Here is an 18,753-nt window from a genome sequence, read left to right as displayed (position 1 = left end):
AGTCCTTTAGAGTTGAAATATTGGATTTTACTTTCCTTGATGCTGCTACAGCCAAAGGTATGATCAAGTACAAATTAGTGTTATAGGTGTCTTAGGTGATCTTCTTTCTTTAAATATTAAAATAACATGTGTTCATATATCCAGAAAGCTCCTAATTTATGAAATAAATCTTACATTTATTTTATTTAGGAGCCCAAGCAATCAAATAAAACATAATCATTATAATCCCTTGGAGGAGAGAATGGTTTACTTCTCTGAGAAACTTCCCATCTTATATGAATCAGTAGCCATTTACTCAACCACTCATTTGTTTAGCAGATATGTTTATTGGGTACCTACTGTGTGCCTAACAGTGTGCATCAGGCTAAGTATAAAGTGGTAAATGCAACTGACGTGGTTCCTGTTCTAACAGAAGGTAGATATTTAACAACTAAACAAATACATCATTTCAAATTGTGATGAATGCTAAGAGCAGAATGCTTTGGTAGAGATTGAGGGAAGGGCATTCCTAGATAGGATAATGGGGAAGACACCTCTGAGGTCATGAATTTCAAACAGGGCAAGTAAAGTGGAGCCATCCATCCAGGTGAAAATTTAAGGGAAGATGGGAACAATGTGTCAAAAGTCTTGAGGGAGAAAAGAACCTGTGTTTAAAAAACTAAAAGAAGGCCAACACTAATAGAGGGCAGGGCACAATCCTATGTGGGAGGGTAGAGGTACCCAACAGGGCAAGACTAAATTCAGGGAGCCTGGACAGAAGGCTGTTGTAGTGAGTCAGGTGAGAGATGATGGTCAGCTGTCTAGCATATGGCAAGACACACGGAGAGAAGTCTGGATTTCAGCTATTCAGGGGTAGAATGATCTGGCTTATTTGTTGCTGGATTGGATATGGGTGTGTAGGGGGTGAGGCATCAAAGATGATAGCTGGTTTTCCAGATTGGGCCACTGGCTAATCTCTGGGACAGGAAACAAGGGACCAATGAGCAGAAGTTTCCCTTTGCCCATGCTACACTTGAGAAGCCTTAAGGTGTCAAAATGGAAATGTATGGAGATCAGAGGGATATGTGGAGTGAAAACAGAAATGTGATTGGTAGAGTATATTTAAAGCATTGGAACAAATGATTCATCCCCGGTGTAAAGTGTGGAGATAGAAGAGAAGCAGGGTCAGAATTGAGCCCTGAAGAACCCTAACATTTAGAAATAAGGTAGAAAAGCTGATGAAGTCAAAGGAATAGAAGTTTTTGATATGGTCCAATAATTTTTGCTTATTGACAGTTCTTGAAGAAGCAAGCTGGAAGGATGGGAAGATATAATCAAGGAGGGAAGTTTGGATTCACATTTTTGCAGGAGATATGCTTTTTGTGCTGGAGAAAAACTTAATCCTATACTAGGCCCTAGTTTTTAAGCAATATCAAAATACTGAACAACTGTACAGTATCTCTTTGTTTTGATAAAATTGTCACAGGAAGATGCAGTATCCTAGAGATACTAGTTTTCCATAAATCAAGCCCTTAAACTTAGTGGAATCCTAATTATATCACACCAGGAAGATGTTTTGGTTTTGCAGGGGAAAGAGAAGAGCAGGGAGATCAATGCAGAATAAATTTAAAATTATTTCTTAAAACATCTGTAAGAATAAGCAAAATAGAGAATGCTAACAGATTTTTGGGAAATGAGTGAAATGCTCTACAAGATATGAAAATATGGCCGGGTGCGGTGGCTCACACCTGTAATCCCAGCACTTTGAGAGGCCGAGGCGGGCGGATCAGATGAGGTCAGGAGTTCAAGACCAGCCTGACCAACATGGTAAAACCCTGTCTCTACTAAAAATACAAAAAAAAATTAGCTGGGCTCGGTGGTGGGCACCTGTAATCCCAGCTGCTCGGGAGGCTGAGGAGGAGAATCACTTGAACCTGGGAGGCAGAGGTTGCAGTGAGCCGGGATCGCACCATTGGGGACAAGAGCGAGACTTCATCTCAAAAAAAAAAAAAAAGATAAAACGTTTTAAACTGACAATAATAGTTTGATACAGGAACAGATTAATGAAACAGAGGAGAATACAAAATCGACCCAAAACATGACCGTTTAATAATATGATGAAGATAACATTGCAAATCAGTTAAGGGAAAACAGACAATAAACAGAAATAAAGTTGACTTTCCGTTTTATTTCCACACCAGAATTAATTGCAAATCTATCAAACACTCCCATAATTTTGAAGACTGTTGGGCCCTGCATCAAGTGCTTTACATCTATTCTTTGCACAGTGCTGTCAGATACTATTAGTATTCTTTTGCTTTAGCTAAAGAAACAGAGGCTTGGAAAGACAAGAAGCTTGCTGGCCAGGCATGGTGGCTCACGCCTGTAATCCCAGCACTTTGGGAGGCTAAGATGGGTGGATCACGCGGTCAGGAGATCGAGACAATCATGACTAACACGATGAAACCCTGTCTCCACTAAAAGTACAAAAAATTAGCTGGGCGTGGTGGCGGATGCCTGTAGTCCCAGCTGCTTGGGAGGCTGAGGCAGGAGAATCACTTGAACCCGGGAGGTGGAGGTTGCAGTAAGCCAAGATTGTTCCACTGCGCAATCTCTCTGCCTGGGGGACAGGGTGAGACTGTCTCAAAAAAAAAAAAAACTTGCTTATGGCCACATGGCTAAGAGGTGTGAGAATCTGTTCTCAACTATTTTACTGTGTTGCCTTCTAGCACAGGATGCTATGAGAAACTTGAAGAAACGACAGGAAGAAAACGTTTATAGTCTACACAAAGGCCTAATACTTCTATAGCAAACCAATGAGAAATGATAAATGATCTAGTTTTTTTTTTTTAATTGTATGAAAGGTAATGGCAAAATCATGCCAAAGCTCATGAGTAATAAAATAGTGTGCAAATTCAGATGAGCCTTTTCACTTATCAGACCATCAGATACTGAGATTTACTAAGTGATAATACCCAGTGTGGTTTTGTTTGAGTAAACGTATTTGTAAATGTCTGTCAGTCCAGCTTTTTTAGAGGGAAATTCAGTAAACCTGTCGAATGGGCTTGCCAGTTGATCTAAAAATTTACCCCTACTTGTTCTCTTTATAAAGCTAAATATACAAAGATATCACATTGTGATAGGAAAGAAAGTCCTTCCATGTGTGGGAAGGAGCATTAAAAAAAAAAGTCTTGGTTGTCTGTCAATAATCAATTAAATAATAAGGGCATATCGATGTAATTCGCTCTATATATATTCAAAGAAAAAGATAACCAAGATATAGGATTAAACAGAAGAAAAAATATGTATGTTGAGTATACAACAGTATGCATAGTGGTTGCTTGTGTTTATATGTATATATTGTTCGTATATGCAAGAAAAAATCTGAGAGAACATACTCCATTGTTAATAGTTGTTGCATCTTGGGGTTGGGGCAGAGGGAAGTGGCTGGAGGAGTTAGTATGGACATACTTACCAATACATTTTCGTATTTAAATATTTTATGAAGAGAATATGTTAATGTTATAATCAGGGAGAAAAATCAAGATTTGTCTATTGTGATCCTTTTGAATTTTAAGAAAAAAGTCTTTATAAATCTTATAAACCTGGGAAGACTTCAAGCAGATTATAATAAACTGGAGCTTAAAAAACAATAAAACAGGATTTTACTTGATTTGCAAGTCTCTTGAATATATGGGGCCTGTATCAGAAGACTGTTTAAATGGTGGTAGAGCAGTTTCCAAGACATTGAGGGCCTTTCAGCATGACCTGCCTAGCTTCATGGAATATTCAGCTCTTCCCTCTTTGCTGCTCATTCATCAGTCCTGTGTTTGCAGTTCCCTAAGTGCACCATGCTGGTTCATGTCCTTGCTTTGCACCTGTTCTTCCCCTGCCTGGATTCCCTCCACATCCCCCAAACTGCTCTTTTACCGTTTGCTTGGAAGAAGTCGATGAAGTCTTTAACATTCTCAAATGTGCCATTTCTATTCAGCCTTTCGTGAAAGGCACACAACCACTGCCAGCCAGGTACAGGTAGTCACTTAATCTCCTCCACAGGTGTTATACACCTATGATGTATCATCATAATTGTTTCTGCATCTGTCTTAACAAGCTTATTGAGCTCTTGGAGGGTAGTGGCTAAGTATTTTTAACATTACTATCTCCAAGCCTGTAACATATAGCAAGTCTTCAGTGAAGGTTCATTTAATTAATTGGTTGGAAAGTTCATTGTAAATGTTAAAAATAATTGATTTTGCCAACCAAGGAATTAATCCGAATGGTCATAGATTCCATTCATTCTTCAGTACTCCCTGAGTGCCTGCTGTGGGTAACGCCCTGCTGGGGAGCCCTGGAGAAAGGGATGCAGTGATGAGCCCATGCTGCCTGGGATTATGAAGGAAGATGTGGTCTAGGAAGATGAATAGAAGGGTGTGGTGTATTTAAGGAGGGGGGGGAAGATTTGGTAGAACCTGCAGCACTGCATGCTTGGGAGAGGCTGGAGCAGTCAACAGCAGCCAAGTCCCATAGTTCCTTCCATGTCGTAGGCAGAGGTGTTAGGTGGAGGGAGAAATACTCCCTAGATTTATCCACGGTTCAGAAAGAGTATTATGATAGTTGTGATTGTTGACTGTTACAGTTCTTATGATTGTTGTGTTTTAAGAAATACAGCATTGGGCCGGGCGCGGTGGCTCAAGCCTGTAATCCCAGCACTTTGGGAGGCCGAGACGGGCGGATCACGAGGTCAGGAGATCAAGACCATCCTGGCTAACACGGTGAAACCCCGTCTCTATTAAAAAATACAAAAAACTAGCCGGGCGAGGTGGCAGGCGCCTGTAGTCCCAGCTACTCGGGAGGCTGAGGCAGGAGAATGGCGTAAACTCGGGCGGCGGAGCTTGCAGTGAGCTGAGATCCGGCCATTGCACTCCAGCCTGGGCGACAGAGCGAGACTCTGTCTCAAAAAAAAAAAAAAAAAAGAAATACAGCATTGAATGAGTTTGCAATTTATATTGACATACATCCATATATATCTTGGAGTGTTTATTATGTCCTTTTTAATTTCTTTTAGCAACGAAGTGGTGAATCTGTTAAAGTGCACCAACTAGATGTTGCCATTCCTTTGCATCTCAAAAGCCAGCTGAGGAAAGGGCCCCCACTGGGAGGTGGGGAAGGAGAGGCCGAGTCTGCAGACACAATGCCGTTTGTCATGTTAACAAGAAAAGGCAATAAACAGCAGGTAAGAAACTGCCCGGCCTGTAATTATAGCTGATTGTGAGTTATCCCGTTTAAGGAGCAACTTTGTTTTATTGGTTTTAACTTATCTTTGACCTACAAGGGGATAAGGGTTGCACAGTTTTAAAGCGTTCAGTGTTCAGTGGTAGAATAATTTCATCCCTTATATGGTTTGTCTTTTATTTGCTTGTTTGTTTGAGACAGAGTCTCACTTTGTCACCTAGGCTGGAGTGCAGTGGCAGAATCTTGGCTCACTGCAGCCTCCACCTCCCAGGTTCAAACGATTCTTCTGCCTCAGCCTCCGGAGTAGGTGGGATTACAGGCATCCACCATGACGCCTGGCTAATTTTTGTATTTTTAGTAGAGACGGGGTTTCACCATGTTGGCCAGGCTGGTCTCGAACTCCTGACCTCAGGTGATCCGCCCACCTCGGCCTCCCAAAGTGCTTGGATTACAGGCGTGAGCCACTGCGCCTGGCCCCTTATGTGTTTTAAATGATATATATTTGTTAGAATATGTAACTACCTTGATATCTAGCACAAACGTCCACAAGCAAGCCCCGGGCAGGGAAGGAAAGGAGGATGGCAACTGATGCAGCTCCGAAGAGGCTTGGCTGCCGTCACTTGAACATCACACCAACCCTTCTCTATATCCCTCTCCATTTTTGTTGTTTGCTCTTTCCCCCTTCATACAAGATTGTCCCTCAAAACCTTTTGCCCCTCTACCAAGCTGTTACTCTAGGGACTCATAGTTGATTTGTCGTATACTTATTGAGCATCTACTATGTGCCAGGTACTATTCTATTCAGGTCCTGAGGCTACAGTGATACACAGACCAATGTACCTGCCCTCGTGGAACTTACCTCCTACTGAGAGAGTGAGAGAGACAAATGCACCTATTTGTAGATAGTGAAACATGGTATGAAGAGAATATAGGCCAGCTCTCAGATATACCTTTAGGTGTATTTAGATCAATTCTGTAAACTTTTTTTACATTTTAACATTTCTGAGATCAAGTTGCTTCTTAGAGTTCATGGAATCCTGTGATAATTGACAGCATTTCTTTCTGCTTTAGGGATAAATAAAATAATGGTGCCTCTTAGAATTAATAGAATGTTACATTTTGTTGTGTATGGTAGCTGCCACAGTTATCTTAGACAAGTCCAATACCTGACTCCCACATTCATCTACACAGTCGTTTAACAAATATTTATTATTTACCTGCTACACACCAGGCACTTCTGTGTGCAGAACATAGCAGCAGTTAGCCAGAGTCCCTCCTCTCTTGCAAGCTTTCATTCTGGTGTTGGGAGGCATGAGAAATACACCAAGTCACGTTGGGGGAATGGCTACTGAAGGGGTGGCCTGCCCCTCCACACCCGTGGGCATTTCTCGTTAGGTGGAACGAGAGACTTGAGAAAAGAAATGAGACACAGAGACAAAGTATAGAGAAAGAAAAGTGGGCCCAGGGGACCGGCGCTCAGCATACAGAGGATCCATGCCGGCACCGGTCTCAGTTCCCTTAGTATTTATTGATAATTATCTTTACCATCTTAGAAAAAGGGACGTAGCAGGATAAGAGGATCATCGAGGGAGAAGGTCAGCAGTAAGACATATGAATAAAGATCTCTGTGACATGAATAAGTTTAAGGAGAAGTGCTGTGCCTTGATATGCATATGTAAACATCTCCATAAACCTTTTTAGTGCATAAAGAGCGGCATTGAGGCCGGGCACGGTGGCTCAAGCCTGTAATCCCAGCACTTTGGGAGGCCGAGACGGGCGGATCACGAGGTCAGGAGATCGAGACCATCCTGGCTAACACGGTGAAACCCCGTCTCTACTAAAAAATACAAAAAACTAGCCGGGCGCGGTGGCGGGCGCCTGTAGTCCCAGCTACTTGGGAGGCTGAGGCAGGAGAATGGCGTGAACCCGGGAGGCGGAGCTTGCAGTGAGCTGAGATCCGGCCACTGCACTCCAGCCTGGGCGGCAGAGCGAGACTGAGGTGGTTTCGCCCTGAGGTGGTTTTCTCCTCTCTCAGTAAACAGAACATGCAATCGGGTTTTACACCCGAGATGTTCCATGCCCAGGGACGAGCAGGAGACAGATGCTTTTCTCTATCTGAACTGCCAAGAGGCCTTCTTTCCTCTTGTACTAGTCCTCCTCAGCACAGACCCTTCACGGGTGTCAGGCTGGGGGATGATCAGGTCTTTCTCTTCCCACAAGGCCATATTTCAGACTATCACACAGGGAGAAACCTTGGACAATACCTAGCTTTCCTAGGCAGAGGTCCCTGCAACCTTTGGCAGTGTCCCTGGGTACTTGAGATTAAGAGAATGGTGATGACTTTTAACCAGTAAACTGCCTTCAGGCACTTCTTGAACAAAGCACACCCTGCACAGCCCAAAATCCTTTAAACCTTGAGTCACCACAGCACATGTCTCTTGCAAGGACAAGCTTGGGAGTGGGGTCACAGATTAACAGCATCTCAAATACAGAACAAGATGGAGTCTCTTATGTCTACTTCTTTCTATATAGACACAGTAACAGTCTGATCTTTCTTTTCCCTACAGCTACCAAGGAGGATAAAGCAGGGTAAGAGGATAGAAAGAGACAGGGGTGATGAGGTGCCAGGAGAGGGAGGCTGCCTCTTAGGTAGGATGATCAGGGAAGACTCTGCAATAAGTTGCATCTGAGATGTCCTCCCCACTAGCACAACCTCAAATATATGATGCCTAAATATCCCTGCATTTGTTGGGCAACTTCTCATGTACACCGAGATCAGAATTGTGCAGTATACTTGTGCAGCATACAAGTGATATACTTGAGCAGTATACTACTTGTTGCTGCAGCGATACCACCTATATACCAGTTAGAATTGTGGAGTGTGGCCAGGTGCGGTGGCTCACACTTGTAATCCCGGCACTTTGGGATGCCAAGGTGGGCGAATCACAAGGTCAGGAGTTCAAGACCAGCCTGACCAACATAGTGAAACCCTGTCTCTATTAAAAATACAAAAATTAGCCAGACGTGGTTGTGGGCACCTGTAATCCCAGCTACTCAGGAGGCTGAGGCAGGAGAATCACTTGAATCTAGGAGGTGGAAGTTGTAGTGAGCCAAGATCGCACCATTGCACTCCAGCCTGGGCGACAGAACGAGACTCCGTCTCAAAGAAAAAAATAAGAAGAAGAATCGTGGAGTGTGGGGCTGGCAAAGACTTCACGGCATGACTCATGTATTGAGAGTTAACTTTGACAGGATCACAGCATTGCTGAATCTTCCTCAGACACTGCCATCATCAGGCCTTGCCTCCAGCCCAGGCTCCAGCCAGGCCTTCTGGTGCTTTCAGGAGAGCCACACCCCTCCCCTCCTTTGACCAGGGTTGGACTCTGGCACATCCCCATTCCTTTACTCTCCATTCTCTATCTGTGGGGAAAATGAGAGCTTTTTCAAAAATCAGGCCCTAAATGTGGTGTTGCCCTGAGATCTTTGCTAAGACTGCTGTCCTCAGAGCACCGGGAAATGCTAATTCACCACTGTTAAACCAGGATTCACAAATCCCAGCATTTTTGCTTTTCTAGGCACTATTTAGTTCTCTGAACTAGACTTTTCTATTTCAGTTACCATGTTTTAGATCTCCTTCATTCTCTTTCTCTTTAAAAACTCTTAGCTTCCTCCTCCATTCCCCCATCACCAGCTTTTCTTGGCACACAGTTTCTAAAGGTAATTAGGCTGTAAAGTTGGAAGGCATGCACACATGCACATATCTTGTCTGTTGAATTGTGGAGGGGAGTACATGGCAGCTTCAGCTAGATATACCTTGGTCTCTATTCCTGCACAGCTGCTAGATAATGCTCTTCCATTGGCACACTAGGGCCATGATTTTTGTTAACTAAAAGAGAGTTTAGGAATATCTCTTTTTGAAGGTCAGATTGCACAACAGTAAATAATCAGTTTTTTTCTTCCTCCCTTTCATGAAGTACATGAATATTCATTATCACCTTTGTCAACTCTACACCCCATCTGACCCTTATAGAACATGTAGGCATTGAAAATAATCAAAGCCTACTTAAAAAAAGCTTGTGGGCTTTGGAAAATAAGTATACCCCAGCAGTCTGAAATTCTAAATTGTATAAATCAAAATAAGATTATGTATTTTTTAGAAGGAATATTTTTGGTTGAAAGTAGGTAGATTATAAACCGGGTGGCTTATGTAATTTTATGTAAATGAATTTGAAGTTCTTGTTTCTTAAAATGTAACATTTAATTTTTAATTGTTAAGGATATATTGTTATTAAATTTAAAAAATATTAGCAGACATGAAATGAGAACTCAGAGTACCTGGTTATTAAGTAAATTTTCAATGCTTCTAAACTTTATTTGGAATTTTGGAAAATGTTCAGTTTTTGGAACATTATTTGAAGAAACATCGTTGGTATGTTGTGGTCTGAAAAAGAAAGTATATTTTGTTGTGATTTTTATTCCTTTATTTGGCTTTTGGGTGTTGGCCCTTCTGGTGCAACGGTGTTTCTACAAATGTGAAATGTGTTGCCTTATAGGAATCTTTGGTTTTAAAGTGAAAGACCTCTTTGTGCATCAAATTTGTACTCAGAAATAACTTTCTGTTGTGGTCATTAGGGGGAAAAAAAAATTGCACCAATGAAGTGAGTAGTTGCAGAGAAAGAAAAAGATAATGCTTTTAGCCATTTCTTTCTTTCTAGATTTAAATATTTATGAATTAGAATAATGAATTTAAATTAAAACAAGTTTTAATGTAATATAAATGTTATAAAATGCTTTAAAAAGCTTTTTTGACCAGGCGCGGTGGCTCAAGCCTGTAATCCCAGCACTTCGGGAGGCTGAGGCAGGTGGATCACGAGATCAGGAGATTGAGACCATCCTGGCTAACACAGGGAAACCCCGTCTCTACTAAAAACACACACAAAAAAACTAGCCGGGCAAGGTGGCGGGCGCCTATAGTCCCAGCTACTTGGGAGGCTGAGGCAGGAGAACGGCGTGAACCCAGGAGGCAGAGGTTGCAGTGAGCTGAGATCGCACCACTGCATTCCAGCCTGGGCCACAGAGCAAGACTCCGTCTCAAAAAAAAAAAAAAAACAACTTTTTTATTATTTCAAACAAATGTGTAACATAGTATAGTTTAATACTGGCAGACAAGCCTTTTTTGCAATTAATGTTTACATAAGGAGTTATGATTTGTTATTATATTTTTACTAGAATAATGGATAGTTATATGTCATAGTAACTTGGGATTATGTTTTTTAATTTTAGCTACAGTCATGGAGTAGCAGCAAAATATAAGCTAAATCACCTTCATTGCTATTATGTTCAGGAAATTTAGTTTGAGTGACTTCAATATTTTTATCATCTAACTTGCTATAAAGTAGTGTGTCTCTGTTAACAGTATCTTAGCAGCTCTGCAGTAAAGGCAGTAGGCAAAGGTGGCCATCAGTAAATTTGTCTCTTTGTTTCCGTGTATTTATTACTGTCTCTTTTATGTTCTTTTTAAGTACATAATACTTGAGAACTTTGCCTTTTGTAAAATTTGTCTGAGTTCATAAAATGTGTTTTTGTTCATCTTTTATTTATAATTGTTTCCCATTAGAAGATCTTTTTTTTTTTTTTTTTTTTTTTTTTTTGAGACGGAGTCTCACGCTGTTGCCCAGGCTGGAGTGCAGTGGCGCGATCTCGGCTCACTGCAAGCTCCGCCTCCTGGGTTCACGCCATTCTCCTGCCTCAGCCTCCTGAGTAGCTGGGACTACAGGCGCCCGCCACCGCGCCCGGCTGATTTTTTGTATTTTTAGTAGAGACGGGGTTTCACTGTGGTCTCGATCTCCTGACCTTGTGATCCGCCCACCTCGGCCTCCCAAAGTGCTGGGATTACAGGCTTGAGCCACCGCGCCCGGCCTAGAAGATCTTTTAACCTTCTTTGATCACATTATGAACTTTTCTTTACAATGTTTTGTACTATTTTATTATTGTGATTAGTGCCATCATCATTAGGCTTATTATTAGTGGATTATGAAGGAAATTTCAAATTTTATCGTCAGGAACCTAAAAGGGGGAGAAGTGGCCAACTGTTTTATTTCTGAGTGTTTAGATAAAAATATCTTAGAGTTGCAACGTCCAGTTTCATGATGATTAAGAAATTATCTGTCTACTTTTTTTTTAATTGAGTCAGAGTCTTGCTCTTTTGCCCAGGCTGGAGTGCGGTGGCACAACCTTGGCTCACTGCAACCTCCGCCTCCCGGGTTCAAGCAATTTTCCTGCCTCAACCTCCCGGGTGGCTGGGACTATAGTTTTAGTAGAGATGGAGTTTCACCATGTTGGCCAGGCTGGTCTCGAACTCCTGACCTCAGGTCATCCACCCACCTCGGCCTCCCAAAGTGTCAGGATTATAGGCATGAGCCACTGTGCCCCACCTATCTACATTTTTTACTGGGCTGCCTTGCTTGACTATTTTGTAAAACAGTAATATACCAATCCCTCTATTTGCATAATTCATAACTGTTTAGGACCAGTTAGTATAGCCACTGAAAGGAAAGCCAGCCAACTGATTAAGAGGATTGTAATACCAGAGTCTATAATTTACATTAAGAAATTCAGTCTGCCATGTCTCTTCATCCAAGGCATCTTATTTTGTACTTGGAACAGAAAATGATTTAAAATTTAGCTGTCACTCTCAAAGCCTAATTGATGTTTTTTTATATATATATATATATTTTTTTTTTTTTTTTTTTTTTTTTTTTGAGACAAGAGTATCACTCAGTTGCCCAGGCTGGAGTGCAGTGGTGCAATCTGGGCTCACTGCAATCTCTGCCTCCCAGGCTCAAGTGATTCTCCTGCTTTAGCCTCCCAAGTAGCTGGGATTACAGGCATGCACCACCACACCTGGCTAATTTTTGTATTTTTAGTAGAGGCGGGGGTTTCACCATGTTGGCCAGGCTGGTCTCGAACTCCTGACCTCAGGTCATCCACCCACCTCGGCCTCCCAAAGTGCTGGGCCCCAGGAGGTGCTGTTTTAAAAGGCTGTCTTTAGAGCATAAGAACAAAGAAGGGTAGTCCCAGTGCTTGCAAAGAGATATGGGAAACAGACAAAACAAACCTGTTCTCAGTCCCTTTTAAAATATCAAAAGGAAAGATTATTATCCAAAAGGATAAAATTAAATAATATCAAAAGGGATTATCTTATTACACATTGTCTGTCTGTATCAGAATATCTCATGTACCCCATAAATATGTACACCCCACAAACCCACAAAAAAAAAAAAAAAAAAAAAAAAAAAAGATTATCTGACCAGGCACAGTTGACTTGTGCCTGTAAAACACTTTGGGAAGCCAAGGCAGCTGGATCATTTGAGCTCAGGAGTTTGAGATCAGCCTGGGCAACATGGTGAAACCCAGTCTCTACTAAAAATACAAAAATTAGTTGGGTGTGGTGGCGTGCACCTGTAATCCCAACTATTCAGGAGGATTGCTTGAACCCAGGAGGTCGAGGCTGCAGTGAGCCCAGATGGCACCACTGCACTCCAGCCTGGGTAACACAGTGAGACTCTGCCCCTCCCCCTCCCCCCAAAAAAGAAAAAAGTTGTAATAAATAAAAGAGAGAGATTATCTACTTTAAGTGAGTCCCAGTTAGGCATAAACAAATTGTATCCTTTAGGACTGAAATCACACATAATTATAAAGCAGTTGTCATTAACTTAGAAAAATCTTACCAAATGGAATGAAAGATTCACAGTGGGCCAATATTTCCTTTTTCAAAAGCAAGCAAAATATACATGCGGAAAACTAGATAGTCTGATAAGCTTGATGTCAACTTTTAGCATAATTCTAGATTGAGTTTTAAAACAGATGGTTTTAGTTGTTAGGAAAATGAAAATTAAAACCAAACAAAATAGCAGTATATGCTCATTAGAATGGCTAAAATTAAAAACTGACCATATCAATTTTTTGCCTGGGATATGAAAGAACTGGAACTCTCATACACTTCTATCATAATATGAAATGGGGCTGAGCGCGGTGGTTCACACCCGTAATCCCAACACTTTGGGAGGCTGAGGCAGGTGGGTCACCTAAGGTCAGGAGTTCAAGACTAACCTGGCCAACATGGTGAAACCCCATCTCTACTAAAAATACAAAAATTAGCTGGGCCTGGTGGCACGCACCTGTAATCCCGGCTACTTGGGAGGCTGAGACAGGAGAATCGCTTGAATCCAGGAGGCAGAGGTTGCATTGAGCCAAGATTGTGCCACGTTGCACTCCAGCCTGAGCAACAAGAATGAAAAAAAACTCCGTCTTAAAAAAAAAGGGTATAACGTATAACCACTTTGGCAGTTTCTTTTTTTTTTTTTTTTTTTTTTTGAGATGGAGTCTTGCTCTGTCGCCCAGGCTGGAGTGCAGTGGCCGGATCTCAGCTCACTGCAAGCTCCGCCTCCCGGGTTTACGCCATTCTCCTGCCTCAGCCTCCCGAGTAGCTGGGACTACAGGCGCCCACCACCTCGCCCGGCTAGTTTTGTGTATTTTTAGTAGAGACGGGGTTTCACCGTATTAGCCAGGATGGTCTGGATCTCCTGACCTCGTGATCCGCCCGTCTCGGCCTCCCAAAGTGCTGGGATTACAGGCTTGAGCCACCGCGCCCGGCCTGGCAGTTTCTTAAAAAGTAAAACACACCAGATATTTCTAGCTATTTCATTCCTAGCATTTTTCAGTTAAGAGATGAAGACAAACATCCACCCAGAGATTTGTACATGAATGCAGAATTGCATGTGTAATAACCCAAAAGTAGAAACAGCCAAAATGTTCCTAACAGGTGAATGAATATGTGGCATATTCATACAAGGAAATACAATTCTGCAATAAAAAGGAGCAACGTATTGATGCATACAACATGTATGTCTCTTGAAATCTTTATGGCAAGTAAAATAAGCTGGACAATGAAAGAGTGCATGTTGTGGCTGGGCGCTGTGGCTCACGCCAGTAATCCCAACGTTTTGGGAGGCCGAGGCAGCCAGATCACCTGAGGTCGGGAGTTCGAGACCAGCCTGACCAACATGGAGAAACCCCATCTCTACTAAAAATACAAAAGTAGCCAGGTGTGGTGGTGGTGCATGCCTATAATCCCAGCTACTCAAGAGACCGAGGCAGGAGAATCGCTTGATCCTGGGAGGCAGAGGTTGCAGTAGGCCAAGATTGCGCCATTGCACTCCAACCTGGGCGACAAGAGTGAAACTCCATCTCGGGGGAAAAAAAAAAAAAAAAAAGACTGCATGTTGTATAATCTGATAGATATAAACGTTTAGAAAATACAGACTAGCCAGGCATGGTGGCACTCACCTATAGTCCCAGCTACTCAAGAGGCTAATGCAGGAGAATCACTTGAGCCTGGGAGGCAGAGGTTGCAATGAGCCGAAATTGTGCCACTGCACTCCAGCCTGGGCAACACAGCAAGACTCTTGTCTCAAAAAAAAAAAAAAGTTAGCCAGGCATGGTGGTGTGTGCCTGTAATCATAGCTACTTGGGAGGCTGAGGTGGGAGGATCACTTGAGCCCAGGAGTTCTGATGCTGCAATGAGCTATGGTCATACCACTGCACTCTAGTCTGCAAGACCTCATTTCTTAAAATAAAATGCAGACTAATCAGTAGTGACAGAGAGCAGATTGGTGGTTGCCTGGGGATGGTTTCCTTGCTTACGAAATTTGAAGGTGACGGATGTGCTCATTGTCTTGATTGTGGGGAGGTTTTCTGAAGTGAGCACATACAGCAGAACTCATCAAATTACGTTTTAAATATGTGCAACTGATTGTATGTCAGGTATACCCCAATAAAGTTGCTTTTAAAAAAAAAAGTTTTTAGGCCGGGCGCGGTGGCTCAAGCCTGTAATCCCAGCACTTTGGGAGGCCGAGACGGGCGGATCATGAGGTCAGGAGATCGAGACCATCCTGGCTGACACGGTGAAACCCCGTCTCTACTAAAAAATACAAAAAACTAGCCGGGCGAGGTGGCGGGCGCCTGTAGTCCCAGCTACTCGGGAGGCTGAGGCAGGAGAATGGCGTGAACCCGGGATGTGGAGCTTGCAGTGAGCCGAGATCTGGCCACTGCACTCCAGCCTGGGCGGCAGAGCGAGACTCCGTCTCAAAAAAAAAAAAAAAAAAAAAAAAAAAAAAGTTTTGAAGCCAGGGCAACATAGTGAGACCCAGGTCCTCCAAAAAATGAAAATTAGCTAGGCATGGTGGTGCACACCTGTAGTCCCAGCTACTTGAGAGGCCAAGGTGGAGGATTGCTTGAGCACAGGAGGTGGTGGCTGCAGTGAGCCATGATTGCACCACGGCACTCCAGCCCAGATGACAAAGCAAGACACTGTCTTAAAAAAAAATAAAAAATGTTTTGAGCTTTTTAAAAAGGAGATGATAATTGTAAGGAGTCAATACTAGATCACTAAGAGCAGATTCTCAAGCTGAGGTCACTGGGGGCATGGGTAGGGTTTACCGGGCTGGTAGTTAAGTGGACTACCTTAATATTTTTTTCATTTTTATATGTGAGGTATTTATCTGCTGTCTTAAATATGAAGTGTAGTTGGGCTTGTAGATAGTCTCTCACCTGCACTTAGTTGCACCTTAGTGTATCTGTCCTAGTGTGTTTGGCATTCTGGGTGTTCCTTTTTTTTTTTTTTTGAGTCGGAGTTTTCGCTCTGTCTCCCAGGCTGGAGTGCAGTGGCGCAATCCCGGCTCACTGCAACCTCCGCCTCCTGGGTTCAAGCGATTCTCCTGCCTCAGCCTCCTGAGTAGCTGGGATTATAAGCGCTTGCCACCATGCCCGGCTAATTTTTGTATTTTTAGTAGAGACGGGGTTTTGCCATGCTGGCCAGGCTTGTCTCTAGGTGTTACATTTTAAGAAAAACATTGACTGACTAGAGTGCATCCTAAGAGAGAATACCAAGAGAAGATGTTGGAGATAATAGAATCAGACTGTCAAATCAGACTCCAGTGAATCAGAGCTCTTGTACAGTGTTCAGCTTTAATGATAATTTCAAGGATGCCAGTATTCTGAAGACACAGATTAAGCTGAGAGAAGCCTGGGACATGGGCACAGCTCCCCAAATCCTTCCATTCCACATCATGTGTGCCTTTGGTTTGGAGTCACTGATGAGGTCTCTTAAGTGAGGTATGCAGGTTATCAGACAGGAGAGGGGGAATTTAGGTTATGAAACATCTCCATCTTATGCTTAGATGCTGACATAGCTTACTTAACATTTTCCTGGGAGCCATGGCCCATAAGTTGATAGATCCTGTCTTGGTTTGTTTAATAAGAGCAATCTTAAACCAGGAACATCCTGCTGAAAACAAACACATTTCTAGATAAGGACTCACTTTCCTCCATAACAGAGAACTCATCTCACTAGGTTAGTGGCTTCACTCTCCCCTCATCACAGGTGTCTTCAGACGTATGAACGGCGAGTATTGCTGAAGATGGACTAGATCTGTTCTGTGTAAACACCTTTCCGACAGTGACCCAGACACTCCGAGGTTAATGGTTGAAAGGTTGTCCCCGGTTGCTAGATGCGTGCTTCTCCATAGGATGCAGAAAGCAGACCATCTGTTGTTTTATGGAGGTTGGACTTGGCTTTTCCCTTATCCAGCCCTAAAAGGTTTTGACTGTATTAGAGTAATACTGGTATCTGTTTTTTCTTTTTTTCCTTTTTTTTTTTTTTTTTTTTTTTTTTTTGAGACAGAGTCTCACTCTGTCACTAGGCTGGAGTGCAGTGGTAGCTCACCTCCGCCTCCCGGCTTCAAGCAATTCTCCCGCCTCAACCTCCCGGGTAACTGGGACTGTAAGCACATGCCACCATGCCAGGCTAATTTTTGTATTTTTGTTAGAGACAGGGTTTCACCATGTTGGCCAGGATGGTCTCATTCTCTTGACCTCATGATCCACCCGCCCAGGCCTCCCAATGTGGTGGGATTACAGGCGTGAGCCCCCACGCCCAGCCTCTATTTGCCATTTTATTTGAAGTCTGTTTTTTCTTTCTCTCAATGTTCTCAAACTATTTGTGACTCCTTTGTTATTTTCTCCCAGTTTAAGATCCTTAATGTACCCATGTCCTCTCAACTTGCTGCAAATCATTGGAACCAGCAACAGGCAGAACAAGAAGAAAGGATGAGAATGAAAAAGCTCACACTAGATATCAATGAACGGCAAGAACAAGAGGATTATCAAGGTATAAAATCATCTATAAGAGAAGTGGAAATTTTTGTTGCCTTTTGAATATCAAAATTGTTATTTTGTCTCACCTTTTCGTGTCATTTTTGTCCATATTTATGCTGAGAAATTCATTTTGTATCCCACTGTGTTAATTTTTTTCACTTATTTGTAAAATAACAATAGTGTAATTTTTACCATATTTTGCTCTAATTAAATTAGATTATAAACTGCTAGCTATGTTTGCAAGCAAGGTGATAATCAATTTTTAATTGCTTCACATTGCCAGCCAGTTGTGTGCAGATTCATTTAACAAATAGTATGTGTTGCTTAATGACAGGGATACATGCTAAAAAAAGGGGCATTAGGCAATTTCATCATTGTGCTAACATCATAGAGTATACTTGACAAACCTAGATGGTGTAGCCTACTACACACCGAGGCTGTATCGTGTAGCCATTATGAATTGTTGGGACCACCATTGTATAGGTGTCTGTCATTGACTGGAACATGGTCACACAGCACACAACTGTATTTATCTCCTTTTGTCTATTGGGCGTCCTGGTCTTGAGGAACCTGTATTCCTTCAGATTTGAGGAAATACTCAAATTAGGATTCTCGTTTTATGCATACACACCCAACAATTTTTGGTTAATTGGAACCTTACATATCGAGTCCATGGAGACTTCATAAGATAGCATTTTGGTGTTCCTGTGGTATGCAGATTTTACAGCCGTAACAGTTGTTTATACAGCACTGTGCTGAACAAACCGCTGTTTGTACAGGAGAGTGTGTGTAAATCAGTATTTGTGGTTTCTAATCTTTTAATCTCACTTGTAGAATGTTCTCTCCCAGTTGATACCCAACAGTGCTTTTGTTTGTTTTAAGAGCCTTCCTTTGTCACCCAGGCTGGATGGAGTGCAGTGGCGCAATCACTGCAGCCTCAAACTCCTGGGCTCGAGTGATCCTCCTGCCTCTGCCTCAGCCCCCCACGTAGCTAAGATTACAGACATGTGCCACCATACCTGGCTAATTTTTAACTTTTTGTAGAGAGGGGATCTCGCTATGTTGCCCAAGCTCATTTTGAACTCCTGGGCTCGAGCAGTCCTCGCGCCTCTGCATCCCAAAGTGGTAGGGTTACAGACGTGAGCCGCCACACCTGGCTCCAACATTCTTAATGATAATAGCTAACACTGAGTGCTTACTCTTTGGCCAGACACCGTTTTATGTACTTTTTCAAAGTGTATAATCCTCATAACAATTCTTTGAGATAAGTGTTGTTGTTATCTTCATTTTACATTGAGGGAAATTGAACCTAAAGTCCCACAGCTA

The 18,753-nt window shown here is 42.5% G+C and overlaps 2 protein-coding genes across 2 annotated transcripts in view; one reads left to right on the top strand and one right to left on the bottom strand.

Moving 5' to 3' along the window:
- CDC123 (cell division cycle 123) overlaps positions 1–18,753 on the bottom strand; it is a 421,061-nt gene that overhangs the window by 312,960 nt on the left and 89,348 nt on the right. The gene's annotated exons all lie outside the window — the stretch shown is intronic.
- The window catches only part of UPF2 (UPF2 regulator of nonsense mediated mRNA decay), a 727,243-nt gene that overhangs the window by 697,630 nt on the left and 10,860 nt on the right, over positions 1–18,753 (top strand). The window contains exons 20-21 of the mRNA XM_050803192.1: positions 5,045–5,212; positions 17,299–17,440. Coding sequence (XP_050659149.1) covers positions 5,045–5,212; positions 17,299–17,440 — 310 coding nt within the window. The remainder of the gene's footprint in view (positions 1–5,044; positions 5,213–17,298; positions 17,441–18,753) is intronic.

The sequence above is a fragment of the Macaca thibetana genome, chromosome 9, assembly GCF_024542745.1.
Source record: "Macaca thibetana thibetana isolate TM-01 chromosome 9, ASM2454274v1, whole genome shotgun sequence".
Taxonomy (NCBI): Eukaryota; Metazoa; Chordata; class Mammalia; order Primates; family Cercopithecidae; genus Macaca; species Macaca thibetana.
This window is presented reverse-complemented; position numbering and strand designations above follow the sequence as displayed.